At 58.8% G+C, this 21,845-nt stretch overlaps 3 protein-coding genes across 5 annotated transcripts in view; 2 read left to right on the forward strand and 1 right to left on the reverse strand.

Moving 5' to 3' along the window:
* The window catches only part of KLHDC4 (kelch domain containing 4), a 56,445-nt gene extending 50,514 nt beyond the window's left edge, over positions 1 to 5,931 (forward strand). For 2 of the 3 annotated variants that reach the window (XM_011928019.1, XM_011928020.1), the window contains 4 exons: positions 1,987 to 2,195; positions 3,697 to 4,099; positions 5,248 to 5,370; positions 5,669 to 5,931. In XM_011928019.1, the coding sequence (XP_011783409.1) occupies positions 1,987 to 2,195; positions 3,697 to 4,099; positions 5,248 to 5,369 (734 nt within the window). In that variant the 3' untranslated portion in view covers position 5,370; positions 5,669 to 5,931. The remainder of the gene's footprint in view (positions 1 to 1,986; positions 2,196 to 3,696; positions 4,100 to 5,247; positions 5,371 to 5,668) is intronic. The other variant, XM_011928021.1, reaches the window with a different exon arrangement.
* Positions 5,932 to 9,541: 3,610 nt separating this feature from the next.
* On the forward strand, positions 9,542 to 11,931 carry LOC105501891. The gene is given in 6 exon segments (XM_011928022.1): positions 9,542 to 10,600; positions 10,602 to 10,714; positions 10,716 to 10,833; positions 10,835 to 10,935; positions 10,937 to 11,103; positions 11,728 to 11,931. Coding segments are annotated over 5 exon segments (912 nt in total). The 5' UTR covers positions 9,542 to 10,186; the 3' UTR covers position 11,103; positions 11,728 to 11,931.
* Positions 11,932 to 14,263: 2,332 nt separating this feature from the next.
* JPH3 (junctophilin 3) overlaps positions 14,264 to 21,845 on the reverse strand; it is a 107,092-nt gene continuing 99,510 nt past the window's right edge. Inside the window, exons 5-6 of the mRNA XM_011928023.1 lie at positions 21,310 to 21,845; positions 14,264 to 15,819 (exon numbers count right to left, since the gene is read on the reverse strand). The exon at positions 21,310 to 21,845 is cut by the window's right edge and continues 35 nt beyond it. Coding sequence (XP_011783413.1) covers positions 15,739 to 15,819; positions 21,310 to 21,845 — 617 coding nt within the window. The 3' untranslated portion in view covers positions 14,264 to 15,738. The remainder of the gene's footprint in view (positions 15,820 to 21,309) is intronic.

Genomic DNA, 21,845 nt, shown 5'->3' on the forward strand with positions numbered 1-21,845 from the left:
TGAAACCCCGTCTCTACTAAAAAATACAAAAAACTAGCTGGGCGTGGTGGCGGGTGCCTGTAGTCCCAGCTACTCAAGAGGCTGAGGCAGGAGAATGGTGTGAACCCGGGAGGCGGAGCTTGCAGTGAGCTGAGATCCGGCCACTGCACTCCAGCCCAGGTGACAGAGCGAGACTACGTCTCAAAAAAAAAAAAATTGTAGCCAGGTGTGCTGGTGCGTGCCTGTAGTTCCAGCTACTCGAGAGGCTGAGATGGGAGGATTGTTTGAGCCCAGGAGGTGGAGGCTGTGGTGAGCTGAGATTGTGCCACTGCACTCTAGCCTGGGCAACAGAGTGACATCCTGTTTCAAAAAATAAATAATAAATAAAAGGAGACCATGGCATTTGTTCTGCTCCAGAGCAAGGGAGTGATGCCAGGAGGCACTGGTCCAGGGTGTTTGCCATGGAGCTTAACATCCCCAGTGCCGTTAGGAAATTAGGGAACAGCTCTCATGGGAGGCTGGGCTTGGGACCGGAGGGCTGGGCTAGACCCAGGAGACCCAGTGCCTAGGCCAGGTCTGCTTTTGTGACGCACAGCAAGTTCTCCAACCTCCCCAGGAGAGGGGACCATTGTGCAAAGTGTTTTTACCTCCTCCTCGCGCTAAAATTCCTCAGGCTGAGGACTCAGAAATACCTGAAGTGTTAATCTGAGTTCACACCCACTTGCCTGTCAAAAGGCCGAGGTGCCTCTGCCATGGCCCTGCCTTACCGCACCCCTGGCTGATGAGGGCAGACTCCTTCCAGTCAGTTTCCCAGCTCACACCCCAGTGAACTTGAACCTGGATGCTGGACTCTGTTTCCCGCAGGGTGGCCCTGAGCCTGTGTGCTCCGCTCCTCAGCCCCCAGGAGGAAAGCATCGTGGTGAGGAGCGGCACACCTTGTGTGCATGGGTTTCTGTCACCGGAGAGGGTCCTGCCCTGACTGTGTGGCGAGTTCTTACGGTGTCTTATCTGTTCCTTAACACAGTCGTGTGCTGGTGGGAATGAGGCGGGTGGCCCCAGAGCCACACCCGCACTGGGCATGGGTGGGTGGTATCTAGCACCACACAAAATATAGCCATTTGCTGCTTCTGTGTGGTGTTTTTTTTTCTTTTTTTGAGACGGAGTCTTGCTCTGTCGCCCAGGCTGGAGTGCAGTGGCCGGATCTCAGCTCACTGCAAGCTCCGCCTCCCGGGTTCACGCCATTCTCCTGCCTCAGCCTCCTGGGTAGCTGGGACTACAGGCGCCCGCCACCTCGCCCGGCTAGTTTTTTGTAGTTTTTAGTAGAGACGGGGTTTCACCGTGTTAGCCAGGATGGTCTCGATCTCCTGACCTCGTGATCCGCCCGTCTCGGCCTCCCAAAGTGCTGGGATTACAGGCTTGAGCCACCGCGCCCGGCCGGTTTTTTTTTTTTTTAGTGTTCATTAGAGGAAAAAAATCTCCATCTTTCTCCTAGAAGTGGTGGGAAGACAGCACCTGCACACCGGGCTCCGTTGGAGGGTCGGCACGTCACATGGGTGTGGGCCAAGAAAGAACACGGGGCAGACCCCTCCTAAAGTAGAGCTGGCCACACTGCAGGCCCAAAGGGGACTGGCACAGGCCAGCAGGTCCCCGTGCAGGGCGGTGGGTCCCTTTGCAGGGCGGCCTCCCCACGGAAGCCCCTCTGTGTGTCTAGCGTGTGTGCTGCTTCTGCCCAATCCCTGCCTTTCCACTGTGGCTCGAAGCTGCCCGTAGTTAGAGGTGCTTGGGGTGTGTGGAAAGCTGTTGAATGCCAGCTCTCTTGAGAAGGGTGGAACTCAAGGGGTGTCAAATGGTGTCTGTTTTTCTGCAGAGGGAGCAGGGTTTTTGCCTGCAGTCTCACGGCTTTCATTTACCCCATTCTGGGGGGCCCCTCGGGTGCTGGGTGTGTCGGGCTGGCTCTCAGAGTCCTTCCTTCTGTTCTTACCCCATTTCCTTGCTCTCTTTTGACAGACAAGTGGGTGTGGACTCGGATGAACCCTTCGGGGGTCAGGCCCACCCCACGGTCTGGCTTTTCCGTGGCCATGGCCCCGAATCACCAGACGCTGTTCTTCGGGGGTGTCTGTGACGAGGAAGAGGAGGAGAGCCTGGCGGGCGAGTTCTTCAACGATCTGTACTTCTACGACGCCACCAGGAACCGCTGGTTTGAGGGACAGCTGAAGGTAGGGCAACCTCTGAGTGGTATGTGCCGTGGTGCACGGCCCTAACTCGGGTCCCTGCCTCCCTCCAGCACCTTTGAGTGTCGGGGCCCCCAGAGCCCATGAGCTCTCTCAAGAGGGGCGGGGGTTGCGTCTCTGCCTGTGTCCTGGGTGACTAGGCTTGGACAGCCCTTGGTCACGGTCCCCTCAGCCCATCCTGAATGCTGGCAGTGCTGCTGCCTCAGGAGCCACTCTCCCCGGACTGAGGTGCCCGGGACCTCCCTGGCCCTCTGTGTGAGAAGGGTTTGCTGGAGGTCCTGGTGCAGACCAGCCTGTGTTGTTACGACATTGGCGCTCCCCTGGTTTCCAGCAATATCTTTACTATCCGCATGGGCACAGCTGCTGTCCAGGGCCAGCCCAGCGCAGGCACAGCAGTGGGTGACGGTCCCAGAAGGGGATCCCCCAGTTGGCCTCAGGGTCTCCGAGTGTACCAGGTCAACTGGACCCAGAAAGAGCCAAGGAGGGCTGGTCCCTGTTAGTTGCAAAGAGCTGCTCTTGACGCGTGGTGGCACCTGGGCTGGACACTGGGAAAACACGAGGGTTCGTTTCTGGACCCACAGTCCGCCTCGCTCTCTGACTTTAGGAGGAATTACTCCAAGCAGAGTCTGCACAGGTTTCCCCTGTGGCTTTTCTCCAGAGAACGTTTTGACCCCAGCTAGTGTCACAGTTCTCAAACTGTGTGATCACAGGACCCTTGACGTTCCCCGGGATCACGGAGGACCCCAGGGAGCTTTCCCTTTCGAAACTCGTTGTTGCAGATACAGATACAGAGTGGCTCTTAGAAGTCTAGAATGTGAAGCTGACTTTGAGTTGATCTGGAGGTAGTGATCCTTGGAAAATTTGGAAATAACCTGGCAAATGTCACCTCGTGAGTTGGCAGCGCTGTGACAGAAGGGTCCAGACTGACCCCTGCCACACAGCCAGGGAAGTGGGACAGAGAGGGATGGACGGCTGTCCTGCAGGAGGCACCCTGACCTGAGAGCTCCCCTTTAGAAACGTTTGGTGAGGAAGGGCCCCTCTCCGACTCGCCGTTTGTAATAAATGAGCTGTGGCTGTGGGCCTGGCCGTCGGTCTTCCTTGGGAAAGGGGAGGAAGCCCCTCAGCCTGGCTTCCCCAGCCCTGCTGGGAGCCAGCACTGTTGGTGGATTGGGTTTTCCCAAGGTGCGCGTCAGAGCCCGAGGGGCTGGTGCACTGTGTCTGGGGTCTGGTGGGCCTGTCCAGTGAGGACACGCGACGGGAGGTTTTCTCCCCCAGCCCAGGAGTGAATGGCCAGTGCAAGACAGGAGCGTGCTCCTGCGACCGAGTGCCTGCACCCAGGGCAGTCAGGGACGGCGCCCTCCTGGGTCACACACTCCCAACGCTTGTGGGTGGTCCCCGCAAACCGTTGCCTGGCCTCGTGGGCATAGCAGGACCGACCCCTGTCTCGCTGAAGCTGCTGCTCTCTGCTCCCTCGGTCTATTAATAGGGGCCCAAGTCTGAGAAGAAGAAGCGCAGGCGGGGCAGAAGAGAGGAGCCCGAAGGTGGCAGCAAGCTGGCGTGTGGGGGAACTGGCACGCAGGCGCCTGTGGAGGTGGTCAAGGAGGTGGTGGCCGAGGATGGGACCGTGGTCACCATTAAGCAGGTGTTGGCCACCCCAGGCTTGGCAGGGCAGCCCCAGTCTGAGGACGAAGACAGCCTCGAGGAGGCCGGCAGCCCCACACCCGGGCCGTGTCCACGCTCCAACGCCATGCTGGCCGTGAAGCACGGGGTGCTCTATGTCTATGGGGGCATGTTTGAGGCCGGTGACCGCCAGGTCACCCTCAGCGACCTGCACTGCCTGGACCTGCACAGGATGGAGGCGTGGAAGGCCTTGGTGGAGATGGACCCAGGTGAGCCAGGCGACTTGGTACCTCCATGCCTGGGTGGCAAGAGCTCACGGTCATGTGTCGCATCACTCGAAAGCAAGCCCTGCAAGCTGCCCAGAGGCGGCCCGTGCCAATGCTCCTTGCAGGGGCCTGTGCTCCTGCCTCCACGGTCAGACCTGTCGTGGAAAGGAGGGCCCATCCTGGGCACGTCCGTCCTTTGTCCCGGGTGCTGACAGGAGCTACAAGTTCTGGCCGCATAGGACACAGGCGCGTCTGCTGCTCTGTCCACAGCATGCTTTGTTTGTGGGTGGCCGTCCATGCCGGGCCCCGAGGCCCTGGGTCCGAGCCTCCAGCCTTGCTGTCTGACCCAGGGCCCCTCTGCTGCCGTAGTCACATGTCCCCTTTACCCCGACTGCTGCTGGACTTGAGTCACCGTGCAGTTTCTAAAGATCTGAGATGAAAGCAGAATCCACCAATCTAGGGAAAGGTAGTGAACCGTTGGCGCAGGATGTCTGCTGTTTTCTGAGAGCAGCGTGAGCCAGCGTGGAGGGTGGCAGGAGACCCCCTTAGCCAGCCGCTCCCTTCGGGGGTGCTTTTGCATGTTTGCCGTCTCGGGTCTCTGCCTTGATGCCCAGGGGAACACAGTCTGTTTTCTTTGTGGATCTGAAGGGGGTTGGGGAAAAGGAGTTAGGTTTCTTTTTTTCTTTTTTTTTTTTTTCTTTTTTTTTTTTTTGAGGCAGAGTCTCACTCTGTCGCCCAGGCTGGAGTGCAGTGTGCGATCTTGGCTCACTGCAGCCTCTGTCTCCCATGTTCAAAGGATTCTTCTGCCTCAGCCTCCTGAGTAGCTGGGATTACAGGTGCCCGCCACCACACCCAGATAATTTTTGTATTTTTTTTAGTAGAGACGGGGTTTCACCATGTTGGCCAGGCTGGTCTTGAACTCATGACCTCAGGTGATCCACCCACCTGCGCCTCCCAAAGTGCTGGGATTACAGGCGTGAGCCACCGTGCCCGGCCAGGAGTTAGGTTTCACATCATGGTTCTTAAGTAAGAACATGGAATCCCCCCAGTAAGTAGCCACCACCGTCCCGCAGTCGCCCCCGCCGTCCTGCAGCCTCCCCTGCCTGCCCCAGCTGCGCTGACATCTGTGTGTGTTCATTCTGCTTTTGAAGAAACTCAGGAGTGGCTGGAGGAGACAGACTCAGAAGAGGACAGTGAGGAGGTTGAAGGTGCTGAGGGTGGAGACGAGGATGAGGATGAAGACAGCGGAGAGGAAAGCGGTGCAGAGGGCTGAGGTGAGCGGGCTGGAGCTCACGGGCGGTGTGGCTGCTGGGTGTTGGTGAAAAGCTTTTCATGTTTATTGGATTTTTATTAGAATTCAGCTTTGTTCTGTAAATGCCTTGAGGCAAGTTTAAATTCTTAAAAACGTTGGTGTGTGGAGTAATTTCGGCAGCTTGCTGATGAGTGCAGCGTGCCTGTGGGCTCTTCGATGAGATCTTCCCTGAAAACCCGGTGTTCTCTCTACCCTCCCTGCACAGGCCTCCCCCTCGGCTGAATGTGTTTCTCTCTCATTCCTTCCTCCTTGCGTATGAGAAGAGCCCCCTCCAGGGGCGCCTGCAAGTGCTGTGCCCACGTCCGCCCGGGACCCAGCCGTGTTGGGTGAGGCTCTCGGGGCCAGCCTGTGCCCTGACACACAGGAGAGAGCTGAGGGTGGGTGGCCCAGGCCAGGGCGTGAACTTTCTCCCATGATTTAGTCTCTGATGCGGCGCTGGGCCAGAAGTTCAACTGAGTGCAGTGCGGGTGGATTCCCTTAGCAGCCTGTGTGTTGTGTAAAATAAATTGGACTTGAAACAAGACCACCGCGGAGGTTGTCTTCTGTGCGGCCCAAGGCACACCGCAGTCTTCCTGGGGCCTCTGCCCCGGGCCAGGGCTGGCCTAGGGCCAGACTGCCCCACACTGGCGGGTGGAACCTTCGACACGAAGGACCCTGGAGAAGCAGGTTTCTGCGCCCGAAGCCCGGAATATGCTGTGCTTTGTGAGCCTTTCCCTCTGCAGAACCAGAAGAGGGCCCTGACTGCCCAGCCATCTTCACACTCGGGATCAGCCTTTGAAGTCTGGAAACTGAAAAGCAGCCCAGGGCCAGCGCACACCTTCCCCGTTCTCGTTCACGTACGGCACCGCTGGCTGGCTTCACACGGGGATCTCCTGGTGGGGGTCCCTCGTGTGCAGCGGCCTCACTCCTGGGAGCCCCCGTGCCGCCGCATGGTCTCTGGTGAGGCCCTGGTGGTCCCTGTTGGGTTTAGAGTTTAGGATTAGCATTTGCAAAGTGACAGGATGGGAGGCCGGAGGGCAAGGGCTCCCAGCGTTCCCACATGGCTGCCACCAGGTATCTCCGGCCAGCTCCTCCTGGCTCCCGCGCTGCAGCGCCCTTGCCCCCGAAGGCTGTGGTGCGCTAACCCCCACCCGAGGCCTGCTCCAGTCCAAGACTGAAGGCCAGTTCAGATTTGCACAAGTGGGTCAAAAGTTGAGCACTGAAACCACACCCGGTGCAGTTTTGTGGGTATCTTAAATATTTTGAACAGTGGGAATATAGGATCCTTAGCTTTCTGTAATGGGCCGACATAACTGTGGTCCCATTTCTTATCTGGGAGTTGAAAACGGGTGGTGGGGAGACTCCCCTCCTGGCGGAACCAGTGTTGAGCAGAGAGGACTAGAAGCTGACTTGGCAGCGAGCACCTGTGAGCACCTCCCTGCTCCCTTGGCCGATTCGTCCTCATGGCTCCAGGCGGGCTCAGGAGTACCTGGGTCACCGTGGGGCAGTGGCTTCAGAAGCGTCATCTCAGGATCACCTCAGGGGCACTTGGCCAGCTCTTCCCCAGCAGGGGAAGAGCTCCCTGGTGCAGCCAGGTGTTCAGGAGGCCTCGGCGGGTGGGTGGCACTTGAACTGGCCCCGAGGGCCCTGCCCACTGCCATGGGTGTGACCTCACTTCAGGCTCCGAGCACTGCCTGTTTCCTGGTGGGGACACCTGTCTGGTGCATCCGGATGTGTGGGTGGCACTGCCGATGGGTGAGGCTGCAGGCGTAGCCCCCCTGGAGGGCTGCAGCTCGTGTGTGCGTTGTGCCGGACCCCCCGCCGACCCCGAGGGCTGCAGCTCATGTTTGTGGTGTCAGGCTTTGGTGGCCGGTTTGGGCACTTTGTCTCGAGTGCGGGGCAGGCAGGGTTCTTTCCTCACGCTCTCAGCTGAGCTGGTTGGGAGAGGCTCGGGCAGGGCTGAGAAGCCGGAGTGCAGGCAGCAGCGTCCCCGCCCGCACAGGCTCTGCGGCTCTGGCCCTTGTCCTGAAGATGGACCCCGTTGTGTGGCCAGTTCTTTCTTCCCTCGTGCTCTTGGAGGAAGGAATGGAAAGTTCTTGTTGGCTTCAATGCAGTTGTCTGTTATCAGAGATTTTCTTTCAGAGGAGCTTGTAACTAATTAGATGAGATTCCAAGGAAAAAGATACTTTTGAATCAACCAAGTTGAAAGAAATATGACAGCAGCCCTGAGGAAGAAACTTCTTGTACACTTTCTTGTACAGAAAGCATTTTGTTTTTGTTGCTAAAGATTTGATTTGAGTGAAAGATGCTGATCAGAACCAGTGGGGATCAGACAGACAAGCTCCCAGCATGGAGTGGCTGCCACGGCCGTGAGGAAAACAGCAGCGCCCCTTCAATGTGGAACCGCGGGAGACGCAGAACGCAACACAGGGTGGTGGATTCCCGTGCAGAGCTCTGCCTGCCCCACGGGCCTGTAGTCTGCTTTGTCTGCTGGAGCCCAGTTTATTGAACCACTTGGTGACCAGACAGCCGCCATAGGGCGTGAGCAGCCAGCATGAAAGCCCAGGGCCTCTGTCTCCCGGGAGCTGCTGGCACAGAGCGTCTGGGACACGCCATACTCGGTGCCACATTTTCCTCCAGTTCCTCGGTGTGGTGAGCTGCTGGCTGTTAGGAAGGCTTTCCCTCAGCTCCGGCCCTCCCACACGGCCCCCGGACCCCAGACTGCAGGGTGGGCAGGCATGTCAGGTGAGGCGCTCTGGCCGGCCCGCTTGGCAGCAGGGCCACAGCTGCTCGCAGGGCTTTGTGGAATTTCGAAGGATGAATCATCTTGTTCTCCATTCTCCCCCTGCTGCCCCTGCGCGCCATGCTCTGTGTGAGGATGAACTGGAGGGACGGGCCATGAGCGGTGGCTTTTTTCGTGGTTGGGGCGGGAGGTGTTGGGTGGAATGAACATCAAAGGAACTACCCGGTGAGCTTAGAAATCCTTGCCAGGCGGTTAGTTTGTGTTTGTTTTTAGACAAGAGTAGTGTTGACTGCAGTTTGACATCTGATTTTTTTTTTAATTGAGTTGGTACAAGCAGGATGTCATTGGCTAGGTGACAGTTACAGAGTCACTGAGGGACAAATGCCAAGATGCCTGTTGGTGAGAGAGACCCTCTCCGGGGCTTTCCAGAGGGGCCTCCTTCCACGTGACGTTCAGGTAAGGAGGTGAGACCCGGCGCTGGACGTGGCACTCGGGTGTTGCAGTGAGGAGGTGGCGCCATGTGCTGGATGGCTTCCATCAGAGAAGAGTCTGCTTTCTTCCAGAAGGAGCAGGGGATGGTGGTTCCCCAGCCCAAAAGGAAAAGGGGCCAAGCTCTAGCTGTGATCACGACCTCAGCCTGCCTGCCTTTGTGCGTGGGAAGAACTTGCTGGTGACCGCTGCTCTCCCGGGCAGTGTAAGAGTGTTGAGTGGAGGCCCGTGGGCGCTGGAGGCCCATCTCGTTTTCATAACCCAGACGGCTCCCAGCGCAGGTTGCGGTCACCTCCATTTCTCTTTCACGGGAGAGCTACAGCAATGCCATCTGGGGCCTGGCCACGCCTGGTCACTGGGGTCCTGAACGGTGGTGTCCCGAGGCACACAAGCAGTCCCTGCTGGATGCTGACGCACTGTCAGGGCCAAGGGCCACAGTGCAGGTACCACGGCGACCTGGCTTCCCTGAGTTCAGCTCATGCCCCTTGTTTTCCTTGTCTCAACCTTCAGAGCCCTTCCAAGCCCCCACTGGCTGCAGCCCACCCAGGGACCCACATGTAGAGGCTGGACTCAGACATCACTGAGGTGTGAGAGGCGCAGGTTTACAAAACTCTGGCTGGGAAGAAAGAGATTGAGTAACCGCTCCCTGAGAAACAGAAACGGGGACATTTAATTACATGAACGCGCGCATTTAAAAACCGCCTGTGCACTCCCGGAGGGCAGAGCCTGCCTCTCTGGTGATTTTTGTGTCCCCCATTCACTTACAGGCTGTGACAAACCTCGTGCCCACACTGCCTGCACTGCCGGGAGACTCAGGGCTAGGGGAGTCATGCCCCGGCCACCACTGCCGGGAGACTCAGGGCTGGGGGAGTCATGCCTCGGCCACCACTGGTGAGCCAGCGAGACTGAAGACCCCGCGCATGCTGACCCCGGGACGCCACGGAACTCACTCGAGATTCCTGCTCACAGCACGTTTCCTGCTCGGAAGCCAGGAGAGCCTCCACCTGCCACCCAGCTCTGTCCACGTGTCCATCACACAGCTCTGCAGCAGAAGGAACTTCAGTAAAGACACTGGTTTGTAATGAGACAAGCGTTTCAGTGTCACACGACATTGTTTATTACTAAAAGGAGCAGAATTTCTCTTTAATCTTGACAGTGTTGCTTGCTTTCGTAACAGTAGGATTTAAACTGTTACGTTCATTTAGGAAGACTATTTGATTTTCATTTTGTAAGTAACCAAGCTATCTTTCCAGCTTAAAAACAAAGAAAAAAGGCTCAGGGTAACTTTTAAAACCACTTCGTCAATAAGAGAAGTTCTGTTTTTGTCATTGCACGGAATGATTGTACACAGTGTTAGCAGACAGTTCACATGCGCTGGTCCGACTTGGAAGGAAACGCAGGTTAACACCGTTTTCTGTCCGAGTTCACAGAGGTGTTTGCAGCAGGCTCAGTTGCTTCCGCAGCTGGAACGAGGGTACCTCTCCCGCGTGGCTCCCCTGAGCCGAGAGGCCCCTGAGGGTTTTTTCTCCACTGGGCTCTGGGGAGGGGGTTTCTGTGGAAATGGCAGATGGTGCGCATGAGCAGAGTCCTGCTAGAGAGGTCAGCTCAGCGTCCAGGAGGGAATGCCATCAGCAGAGTGCCTGTGCCCGAGGCAGCCACCGACGTGCCTGGGAAGGTGCTGCCCGAGAAGTCTGCTCTGATGTGGCCACACTTGGACATGCGGGCTCTGCAGAGGCCCATGCGAGAAAGCCGGGGGTTCCCAGGCTGTGGGCGCAGGACGGGCCAGGCACCACCCTGCAGGGCCCACTCCCCTGCCCCCGCACCCTCACACCCGTCTTTCTCTCTCAGCCTGACCCCAGGGCCTGGGAGTCCCTGGCAGACCGGCCCTCCTTGCCCAGCAGTGGCCGCCCTTTACGGACTGGGCGCCTGGCAGAGCCGCTGTGGAGGAGTTGGTTGTCATGGTCGGGGGAGGCAGCCCTTGGGCTGGGTGCCGTTGGTGGTCAAGGTTGAACCCATATCCGGTGGAATCTCCTGGTCTGTTCCACACACAATTGTGCGGGAAGCTCTGGAACCCGAAGGCTGTTCTGATCTCGGGTCACAAGTTCTCACAGCAGCCTGGGGTCACCAGGGACTAGACCCAGCATTAGGCTTTTTAGGGAGCTGCCTGGCTGTTGGGCTGAGCTTCATTGCAGGCCCAGGAAGATGACCAAGAAAGGCAGAGCAGAGCCCCGTCAGCCACTCCCTGGGCTGGAAGAGGCTTCCTCGGTATGGATGGCATCTGTTAACAAGCAGTGGTGGTTTGGCCGGAGGCCTCTGTGGGGCACAGACATGGCGTGAAGGATGGGAGATGGGTGTGCACGCTTGGGAGGACAGGTGGGTGGCATTGGCCTGAGCAGGTGGCGCAGGCGCACGAGAAGGGTGTGTCTGAGACAGGATGTTTATCCCGAAGGCCAGGAGTGGACGAGGCGGACGAGTGGCCGTGAGGTAGGCGTGTGAGGTTGGCGCGTGAGGTTGTTGCCTGGTCCGCTCCACCACCCCGGAAACCCAGCAGCCTGGGCCTAGCACCCAGACACACACGGAGTGAGCTCGTGCCCAGGCTGTGACCTGTCCCCGTCACGGGGCCGCTTGCTTCTCCCAGGCTTGGGAACAAGCTGGCATAGAACGTTGTGGCTGCATTCACAGCCATTCACAGCTGAGGCACTTCTACTGGGGGGTTCATGAAGAAACAGACTTAAGAAGCGTTTATTTGTTCCTAATGGGCGGGCCGAAGTGTGGGAGGAGCATTCAGCTTTCCAGAGCACGGCCTCGCCTGTCCTGAGCGCCCTGCGACCCTGTTGCTAGCCTGGGGTGCTGAGGTCCTCTGCTCTGGGGGCGCTGACTGCCCCTCTGCAGCCAGCTGGTCCCCGCCTCTTCTCATGGGGAGGCGCTGGCCTGCAGGGCCTTCGTGGTTTGCCAGAGACCCTTGTTGCGTCCCTTTCCAGCACCCACCCCCAGCCCGCTGTGTGTTTCGTAGTTCATTTTCCAGGCAGGGGACGCGTAGTGAAAATACAGCCTGGCTTTTTTTCTTTTCAACGATGGCAGCTGCACTTTTTCTCGCTTGTTTTGAAGGCTGAGCTGGCAACCTCCTTGGCAGTTGGGGACAGTTGCTTCCTCCGTTTCTGCGTACTGCCTGCCTCACCTGACACACAGCCTGGGCGTGAGAGAAGCCAACCAGGTGCCTGAGCTGACTCCCTCCACCTTCCAACCTCCAATCTCTTCTCTTCCTCCATCCTCCTCCCTCCAGTCTCCTCCATCCACCCTCCTCCCTCTGCCTTATCTGGAATCGGAGTCCTGGTCCTGGGCTAGAGGCAGACCCTGGCCCGGGAGAGGTTCTCAAGGCACTGTGGGAGGGCAGCGTCATGATGTCCTGAAGCTTGCTGCGCCCGGTGCTGTCAGCCGGCTGAAGGAAGAAACGGTCACAGCACCCACAGCTATGGAAGGTGACGTCCGAAAATCTGTTAGGCACCTTGATGTCAAGTTTCCAAGACCAAAGGCAAGAATAGTCGAACCAAACTTAGGAAAAGTCCGAGAAACTGAGCATGACCTAGAAGAGGCAGATGGCCCTTCCCCTCCTCTCCTGCCGAGCATTCTGTCGCACATACAACGTGAAATCCACTCTGTCCTGTGAAGACTGAGGGGAGGTCTTGGATGTGCTGTCCGGGGCCACCACAGGTCCCAGGGCCTCTTTACTCCCACGTGTTCAGCTGACGATAAAACTTCCCGGGGAAGGAGTAAAGGACAATCAAAAACCTGAACTGAAAAAGTATGAAAAACATTTCATTTCCCTCGGGTTCTCCCCACTAGGTCTGCAGTGCCTTGGGGGTGACTGATGGCCCTCAGTGAGACCGTGTGGCTGTGTGATTCTGAAGGTGAAAAGGAGCAGGTGTGGGTAGAGCCAGGGGCGTGGTTAGAGCCTGGAGTGTGGACACCCGGTGGACCGCTGGCCCACGGCCTGGCTTGGGGCCTCGCAGGGGAGCGAGTTGAGCGCATGCGGGGAGGGCCCGTCATTCTACGATGTGTATCTTTTTGTTTTTGTTTTTGAGACGGACTCGCTCTATCGCCCAGGCTGGAGTGCAGTGGTGCGATCTCGGCTCACTGCAACCTCCGCCTCCCAGGTTCAAGCGATTCTCCTGCCTCAGCCTCCCAAGTATCTGGGACTACAGGCACCTGCTACCACGCCTGGCAAATTTTTGTATTTGTTTTAGTAGAGATGGGGTTTCACCATGTTGGTTAGGCTGGTCTCGATCTCCTGACCTTGTGATCCACCCGCCTCGGCCTCCCAAAGTGCTGGGATTACAGGCGTGAGCCACTGCGCCCGGCCCTGCCCAGCTTCTCTACATCACCACCGTCTTGTCAGTTAGCTCAGCTCAGGCATTGCACACCTAATCTGTATCTTTGGGAATCCTGTGAGCTAATGGTTCTAGATCCAAAATGATGGATAAAGAGAGGGTTTCAAGTTCCCGAAGTTATCCAGGCACATTCTGTGCGCTACTGAACTTCAGAAAGCACCAGTCCATCCATTGTGCAGAGTTTGGTCAACGGGCCAGCCATGGGCACACACAGGTTCACCAGAGACCCCGGGGCAGAGGGTCTCTTCCAGCGCTTCCAGGACAGGGCTCATCTGTTCCTGGGCCAGGGGTGGATCTGTTTTGCAGGTTTGCAAGGGTGGGGAGACGCCAGCCTGACCTATGGGCTGTCCATGCCCACCCCTCACAGACCATGCTGCCATCCGGAGGGGATGCCACTTGCTCCTGGCCTCTGGGATGCACAGGTAAAGCATGGAAGAAGCTGTTGGGGAGGAAAATGGCTCTCACCAGGCTGCTCTTGGGCTAATGAAAACTCACCAAATTCTCCATGCAGCAGCAGCCAGCCCGGCACACGCTGTCCTGCCCTGCCCGACTGTGGAGGTGAGCCGGTCCCCCTGGGCCTGGGTGGAAGGACTGTGCGCCTGTCAGGGAAGGCCGAGGCTCTGGACAGGTGGGAATCAGTCTTCTCCTTAATCACCCCATGTGGAAACCAATTAAAGATTCGATTCTCTCAGACCCAGGGCATTTTAGCCTTGGTTGAATCCTGCTGGAATTCACAGGGAAGTGGTTTTGCCCTGTGCCCTTGCTGCTAGAAGGCAAGGGGCCAGCCTCAGCTTGGTTTTCTAGGTTGTGTTACGGCAGCAGCTGACGGCCCCTCGGCCTGGATCTGCACAGCTTCGCTCAGGGACACCTGCCTCCGTGCATGTCTCATGGTGTGAATGTGTCTCCTGCTCACAGGTACCATTTTGTGTCATGCAGTTACTGGAATGTACAAAAGCAGCTGTGGTCTTTGCAAAGAGTTGCAGACAATTACAAAAGCCATCTCCCAGCATGGGTGGTGGTGAGAGCTACAAAGAGCAGGAGTCTTTATTTGGTTCACTTCCGGTCTGCAGCAACCACTTGATATTAAAAACGGAAAAGATGTACAAAAAGATGTCACATCCTTTTAGAAAGCGACATCATCAGAAACGTATGTGACCTTCAGTCTTCAGTCCTCCCTCCCTCTCCTGTGCCGCCCCCAGACCAGGCTGCGAGAAGGAACGGGGAGTGAACATATAACGGAAAACAATAAAACTGAATTTAACTGGAACATGCTCTAATCTTTAGTTTATTTCTGGTTAAAAATATAGCAATCCAGTGCAGTGTAGTAAAGAAGTCTGCTCGAAAGGTAGCAGAGAAACAGCTAAACATAAGCAAAGCAAGGCAGAGTCCATAAGACAGGCTGGCCCCAAGGCGACTGGATGGGGAATCCCTGCAGTGCCTCCCCGGGCACAGGGGTCCTGCGTATGGCCGTGCCCGGACCCCTCAGGCACGTCCATGCACACGAGGGCCAGGGGGCACTCGGACATCCTGGCAAACCTTGTTCTTTTGAGTGATGGTGTGACCCTGGTGAAGGCAGAAACATAAGGAACCTGTTTTTGTTGGACTGAAACAAGTTACATTGTACTTTTTCGGGGGTTGGATATGCTACAATTTCTCAGGAAGTTTCAAGCCACTGGGTTTGAACCGCATTCCGGTCTTGGGACCTGGCCCACTCTGGTGTAGCACTGAGGCATCTGGAAGGAATATGCATATCTGTTAGGGGAAGTTGAGGCAGGCACAGTACAAAGATGTGAACACCCGTGGTGGTCAGTAACCATGGGAGAAGGCGTCCTTTAGGGCCCTTACTCCTGGGGACACGGAAGCCCATGTGTCCACCCTGCACGCCAAGTGCACACACCCAGAGCCCTGGCGTGAGGCCGACTCCACGGCACGCCCCTCGGCTTCCGTGCTTAGCTGAGCTCAGGCAGATTGGAGTGGGCCCCGGCTTCCCTGGGGTCTGGTGGGGGAAACGGCCGAATGGGGCCCACGGTGAGTGGGCAGCAGAAGAAAAGGGCTTTGCTTTAAAACTCGGTGTGGGGAGTCGGCTTCTCACAGAAGGCCGGGGGCAGTGCCGAGAAGAGGGAAGGACCTGCATCCGTCTCACAGGGAGGAGGTGGCCGACCCCTCCCCTCCCTCAGGTGTGCAGCACAGATCTCACACAGAAAAAGGCCGGGCTACTGCCCGCTGGGGTGGGCCACCCTGCCCCACGTCTCCCGCCCGTACTTGTCACCCGTCTGTTCTAGACAGAGGAAGCAGCGAATCCACTTCTCCAAGCTCATGTCGACGGGAGCCAGGCCTGCTGCTCAGGGGGCGCGGGGCTGAGGCTCTGCCCCGGGCTGCCCTCCAGCCACACCCAAGGAGGGACGTGTGACCACGAGGACGACGTCCACTGTTACCACTGATGGGCCGGGACCCCTTGTTTCCACGTGGAGCCGGAGGGGCGGCGTGCTGGCCTCCTTCTGCCATGCCACACAGCAGAGTGTTACACAAGCAAAGAATTTTGGCTAAAATCCAAAAAACATTACCCAGAAAAAAAGGCAAACTGTGAGTGATACCCAATCATGTGGTTCTTCTGAGAGAGGACTTGGGAGTCGCTGGGCTGTCCGAGTTGCGGTCTTTCCCTTCTTGTGGTTTTGCTTTTAATGTCCCCTCTTCCTACCCTTTCTCTATTTTTGCTACCGCGACAGTCTCATCAGATGAAAAAGTTAATAAACAGAATGGCGACTCCGATGTTGAGCAGGATCACCATCGCCACCAGGATAGGAGCCGAGCCCTGGAAGAGAGCGAGGGGAAAGGTGAGCGACAGCCACGGGGGCTCTGCCTGGGCCACCGCGGCTCCCACCCACGTCTCTTCACCAAACTGGCAGACCCTGGGGGTGGAGGTGTATAGGAGGATGTCTGAAACAGTTGGACACCAAAGGCCCACCGGAACCTGAGCCTCTCCAAGTCCAGACTGGGGAGGAAACCACTGGCCTGTAAGGCTGAGGCTGCTGGTCTTGGAATTCCCTTGCAGCCCTGAGATCCTGCATACCAGCTCTCCCCGGTCCCTTTGGAGAGAACCACCCTGGCCTCTAAGTAAACGTCTCAGTGCGTGCTGCATGTGTGCCAGTCAGCAGGTTGCTCCTGCTCTGTGGAACTGGGACCACTGTGATGAGAACCTCAGAAGCCCCCGCATGGCTGCCGTGGTCAGTGTCAGATGCGGCCCAGCAGAGAGGGCCCTGGGACTCAGCAGAAGCCTCCCAGTGGGTGAGCACAGCTTCCACTGGAGGGCTGTGTCCAACTGGTCCAATTGCAAGCTGCCTCGGACTCGGGTCACAGTCCTGAGTGCTGCTGCCACCACCTCCCTGAAGTGGCTCACGAGTCCTCAGCCTCTGCCAGAGCCCGAAGTGCCAGGCTCCCCCTTCAGCCGCACAGTCCGGGCACTTGGACCAAGCTGCCACCTTCCCTATGCTTGGTGGGGCCAGGCAGGACGCGTCTCGCACCAGAGTCTCTTCCTGGGGCGCCCCTCTGCAGTGATTCTCGCTGTCCCGCACGCCACTGTCTCAGGCTCACACCAGGCAGGGCTGAGAGGCAGTGTGGCCCCTCTGGGAAGCCCCCTGCCCCTGGGAGGGCAGGGGTGGGTGCCGCCCTATAGCTACAGTACCTGCTGCACAGGGAACGGGTGCCTCCTGGAAGATGGCCCCAGTCCAGGAATGGCAGGGGATACCCACTCCAGCCTTGCCCAGGGTCTGCTTCCAGAGGACACTTGCCCTGACCCCCACCCCTCCCCACACTCCGCCTCTCACAGCTGCCTGGAAGGAGATGCAGACCCCACTCAGGAAAGAAGCTGCATGGGGACCTGCCCACGGCAGGAGGCTGCTCGGAGAGCCCGGTCCACTCAAAACTTTGCGTGCACACACATTCCCAGCAGCAGGAATCAACAGTCACGAAGTGGAAGCAAAGCCAGCTGTCTGGTGGCAGAGGAACGCAGCCAGCAAAACGGGCCATGCAACAGCAGACGCCACAGGGACGGGTGCAGGAGTGAAGCCAGGCGCCAGGACCCGGCCAGAGACAGAAAGACAAGTCTGGGAGCTAGGGGAGGGGACAGCAAGTGCCTGCTTCATGGCCCTGAGGTTTCAGGTGATGGAGCTGATCTAGATAGAACAGGAGGTAACGGTTGTACAACTCAGAATACACTCAAATCCCTGACTTGTACCCTGTGGCCAGGTGAAGTGAACAGTAGAGCTGAAGCTGCACAAAGAACAGCAGAAATCCCGAATGAAGTCAGCCCTCCAGGGCCACACGCTCAGAGCAGTGCCTGACGCATGGGAGCTACGATGGGCTGACAGCGGCCTGCTCTGGTCTCCCCGTGCAGGAGGGATATGGACGAGGGGCCACAGCCTTGCCAGCATTCCCTCTGGGGACATCAGCCTGTGATCCCCTTGCCTAGCCTGGATGCCACATCCCACGGGGGAGAAGCAGCCTCCTGCTGGAGTGTCTGGCTCAGGGGCCCTTTCATCTCCTGGGTCAGCTTCATCGTTTCCCAGGCTGTGCCCCCAGTGAAGCAGCATCGTAGCCAGCATTGAAGATCCTGGTTCCAGCACCTAGGCTGGTCTTCCCTGGGCACCCACTTGAGCAGGTGGCCCAAAACAGCCATTGCCTGGGGCACTAGGAACCCATCACACCCTCAGCCCTTCCCAGCCTTCCGGCCCCGTGGCAGAGGCCCTGCCTGGAGAAGCTGTGGCCCCTCCTCCTCCTGTCCTGCCCACACCTGGGTGCCCACCTCCCCTCCCTGTGGTCTCCAGGAGCTGCCCCCCATCTGCCCTGGGCAGCACTGCTCATCGTGGCCCCATCTGGGGCCTGGGCAGGCTCTAGCCACTCCTGCGTAAGCACGGTTTCCTCGGGAGGCCCCTGCCGACAGTCACTCAGCACGGCAGCAGGTGGGCGTACTCGCCTCTGCCTGGCCCCAGCTGGTGGTTTTCCATTTGGATTTGGGGATGAGCAGCCAATGAGCCTGTCTCCTTCCCATTAAACGTGAAAGAAAGACGTCTAGATGCCATCCTCAGGTCTCTCACAGCCCTGCCGGGCTCTGCACCACACCTGGCAGGGGCACCTCCTGCTGTGTCCTGGGAATCAGCGCCCAGGCCTGAGCGCCTCTCCTCCCACTGGGGACTGGAGCCCTCATGCCCTAGAGACACTGGCTTGAGAAACTTTTTAAGATGGAGTCTTGCTCTTGCCCAGGCTGGAGCGCAGTGGCATGATCTCAGCTCACCACGGCCTCCACTTCCTGCCAGGTTCAGGAGATTCTTGTGCCTCAGCCTCAAGTAGCTGGGATTACAGGCACATGCCACCGGGTCCGGCTAATTTTTGTATTTTTAAGTGGAGACGGGGTTTCACCATGTTGGCCAGGCTGGTCTCGAACTCACCACCTCAGGTGATCCACCTGCCTCGGCCTCTCACAGTGCTGGGATTACAGGTGAGCCACCCTGTCTGGCCAAGAAACTTTTTGAAAAGTTTGCTCCACAGACAAGCTGAACCCCAGTCAACAATGGGCTTTGTGAACTGTACCCCTGGGGCTGCAGCTCAGAGAGGAGGATCCTCAGAGGGTGAGGTCCTGCCCAGGGAGGCACCTGCAGCCGTAGCAACACCAAGCCAACCCCCTCCACAACCTCCCCGCCCATCAGGGACCTGAGGCACGGATGGTAGTGGAGGTATGGACACAGCGAGGGCCTCCACTCAACCGGAGAGAAAGCCAGCTCTCCGAGCGCTCTGCACCAGGGGCAGCGCCTGAGCCCGGCTTTCCGTGCCATCTTGGCCTCGGGTAGATACACTGTGAGTCTTGGGTGTGTGACAACTTGGTTGTGCCAGGCCAGCCCGCAGCGGGGCAAAGCCCCACCATCCCAGCTAGGAGGAAGGGCTGGGTGTTAGTCGGCCTGCAGTGGGGGAGCAGGATGGAGTGGGGTGGTGAGTGGCACCTCTTCTGCCCCAGTCCTGGCCATGCTCTCGCCAGGAAGCAGATATGCCCGCTGTGGGCGAGGGCATGGCTGCCTGCAGGAGGGAGGCTCCTGTCTACCCGGCCATCCCCCTACCTTGGACCTCCACCATCAGGTCATATCTGTCATTTCACCCAGAGGGAAACTCAGCCAGGACCACAGAGTTCAGTCACCGGCAACACTGTAGGGAGAACCTGTGCTTCCGTCCCACGGGACTCTGCCCTGAATTGCCAGGGCCCCATGCAGGCCAGAATCCCAGGCCCAGCTGTAGCCAGTGGTTCCCAGGACCTCTGGCCTGTGAGCTCTGCAGCACGTGGCTGTTGGTGGGCTGGGAATGGAGGGGGATGGCCAGAAGACAGCCCCCCAGACCCTGCTGGTGGCCCAGAGGGGACACTGCAGAGAGCTGCACCCCCGTGAGGGGTGACACTGAAGGCACCCAGCCCAGCCTGGCACCCAACTGCCCTGACATCTGTCCCCTGACATGGATGCTGGCTGGCACAGGGATGTGCCTGCTTCCCACGGATGGGACCTGGAACAGTGCTTAGGAGTGACCACGCCTCTCCGCCCCATCTCCCCTCACAGACCTGGCAGAAAACACAGCTCCGACGGTGTGGGGAGGGAGACGGGGAGGGAAACCTTGTTTGCACCAGCACCAGGTACCTCAGCAGCCACCTCCAAGGAGCTCAGCTGGCTTCCTCCAGCTGGGCGGATGGGACGTGATGCTGTGGCTCCCAGACCAGCCCCAGCCGGAGCCCGGGCAGGACCAGGGCAGCATGTAGCACCCTGGGTGTCCCACAGCGAACTCGCCCCTGACGCTAGCTTGGCACTTGTCCCCAGCTTGTGCACTGACCCCAGGGAGTTTCATTTAAAAGCACCCAAAAGTGCCAGTGTATTAAGCAGGCTAAAAAGAGAACCCGTCCCTACACTTCCCACCCTGCCCACTGCTTGGCTGTTACTAAAATAACCGCGCGCGCACAGCCACGCACACGTCTCCGGCTGCAATGGGGAAAATCAGGTTGTAAGTGTGAGCTGGTATTTTGGTCCCAGCAGGAGCACAGGGGCTGTTCTCTGTGGGCATTTGGGGAAGGGGGAGGCCTTTTAGGAACCCGACAGCAGGACAGACAGACGTCTGCAGTGGTACCAAGGAGAGGCAGAAACGGACATTGCTGCCCAGCAGGATGTGCCCCTTCAAAGGAGTGTCACGTGGTGACTCCTCTAGGGGTGGGGCTGGCAGAAGAAAACCACAGCTCCCCTAGGTCACGGACAGGGGCAGACACCGACGCCTGCTGCAGCATCAACAATAAACCTACCGATGGCCCCCTGCCCGCCTCACGTGCCCTGAGCACCCCACGCAGACAACCCCCTGCATCCTCACACCCAAGGGGCAGACGGGCTTGCAGCACTTCTTTTCAGCACCAAGCACTGCCTGGGCAGCCATGGGCGAGCAGAGCCCTGCTGGGGTGAGGGCCTGGCCGTGCACAGATCCCACGTAGCCACCATCCCACAGCCCTTCATTCCCTATGGAAGCAGGGTGGGATTCGCACGGGGAGGGTCCCTTCAAGGGGGGCCAGCCCTGTGTGAAGCACCAAGACCCCCAGCCTCACACACTGAGCCTAGCCCAGGACCCCCAGCCTTGCACCGAGCCTAGCCCAGGGGACGCTGTTCTTCCCTCCAAGCCACCTGCCCTGGAGGAGCGAATCTGGGGTTGGGGGCAAGGGGTGCTGGGTGAGGCTCAGGGGGGCCTCCTGGGAGCTGGCCCGAACCTCAACACCCCCATGGATGAGAGAAACCTGGACTGGCAGACCCCCCACCCTGGGGTGTCTGACCTGACTCCCAGCCCCAGGCCAGCCCCGCCCCCAGCTATTTCTAGGTCTCTGGGTTCCTGTCCAGGACACAGGACACTCAAGTGGTCATCTCACGGTCCAAGGCCCAAGGCCGCTGACCAGGGCACAGACTGCTGAGCAGCTGGGGTTGAGCAAGTTGCGGGACTGCAGGCTCCCATGCTGCCTAGAGGTCAGGAGGTTCCTGTGCTTTCTGGACAGCCTGGGGGTAGCCCTCTCCTGGAAAAAGGTGTGATACCTGCCCCCACCTAGCTTCCTAGGGGATGGTCCCAGCTTCCCAGATAAAGTCCCAGTGACCTGAGGGCAGCCGCTCCCAGCTGTACCCCAGCCCTACTCCACCCCTGGAGAGGAACAGGGGAGCAGCGACCTAGCTGGAAACTCAGGAACCCCAGGTCAGCGGAGAGGCAGATGTCGCCTCCACTGGCATCAGCCCGGTGGCCGCCCACTCACCGTACTGGGCTTGAGCTCATCCCCATTCTCCTCGTCCGACTCTAGAGCGACAGGCAAGGACTTCTGGGGCGGGGAGAAGGTCAAGTCCCAGCGCAGCAGCCGGGGCTCGGCCCCGCCCAGCCGCAGGCTCGCCAGTTTCTGCACCGCGGGCTCCGCGGAGGAGGCCGGCCTGAAGTTCTCCTTGTTCTGGGCCTTGGACCGCAGTCTCTGCACCGCGAAGCCCCGGTCCTCGGGGCGGTGGTCGTCCCCCGAGCCCCGGCAGGCGCCGCCCTTGCCGTAGCGTCTTTTCTGGGGCTGCGCCTCCATCCTCAGCAGGGGCTTCATCTCCATCCGGTAGTTGCTCAGCTTCTCCTCCTGCAGCTCCAGCAGCCGGGCGCCCCCGGGGCTGTGGTTGCCGACCCGGTGGTGGGAAGTCCACGTGAACACCGGGGGCGACTCCGTCCGCCGCTCCCGCGGCTTGGGGTTCCCGGGCTGCTTGCGGCCCGACCCTCGGGAGCGGAGATCATCCACGGGCAGGCCGCCGCGCAGGGCACCGG

This window comes from Colobus angolensis, unplaced genomic scaffold (assembly GCF_000951035.1).
Source record: "Colobus angolensis palliatus isolate OR3802 unplaced genomic scaffold, Cang.pa_1.0 Scaffold76, whole genome shotgun sequence".
NCBI lineage: Eukaryota > Metazoa > Chordata > Mammalia > Primates > Cercopithecidae > Colobus > Colobus angolensis.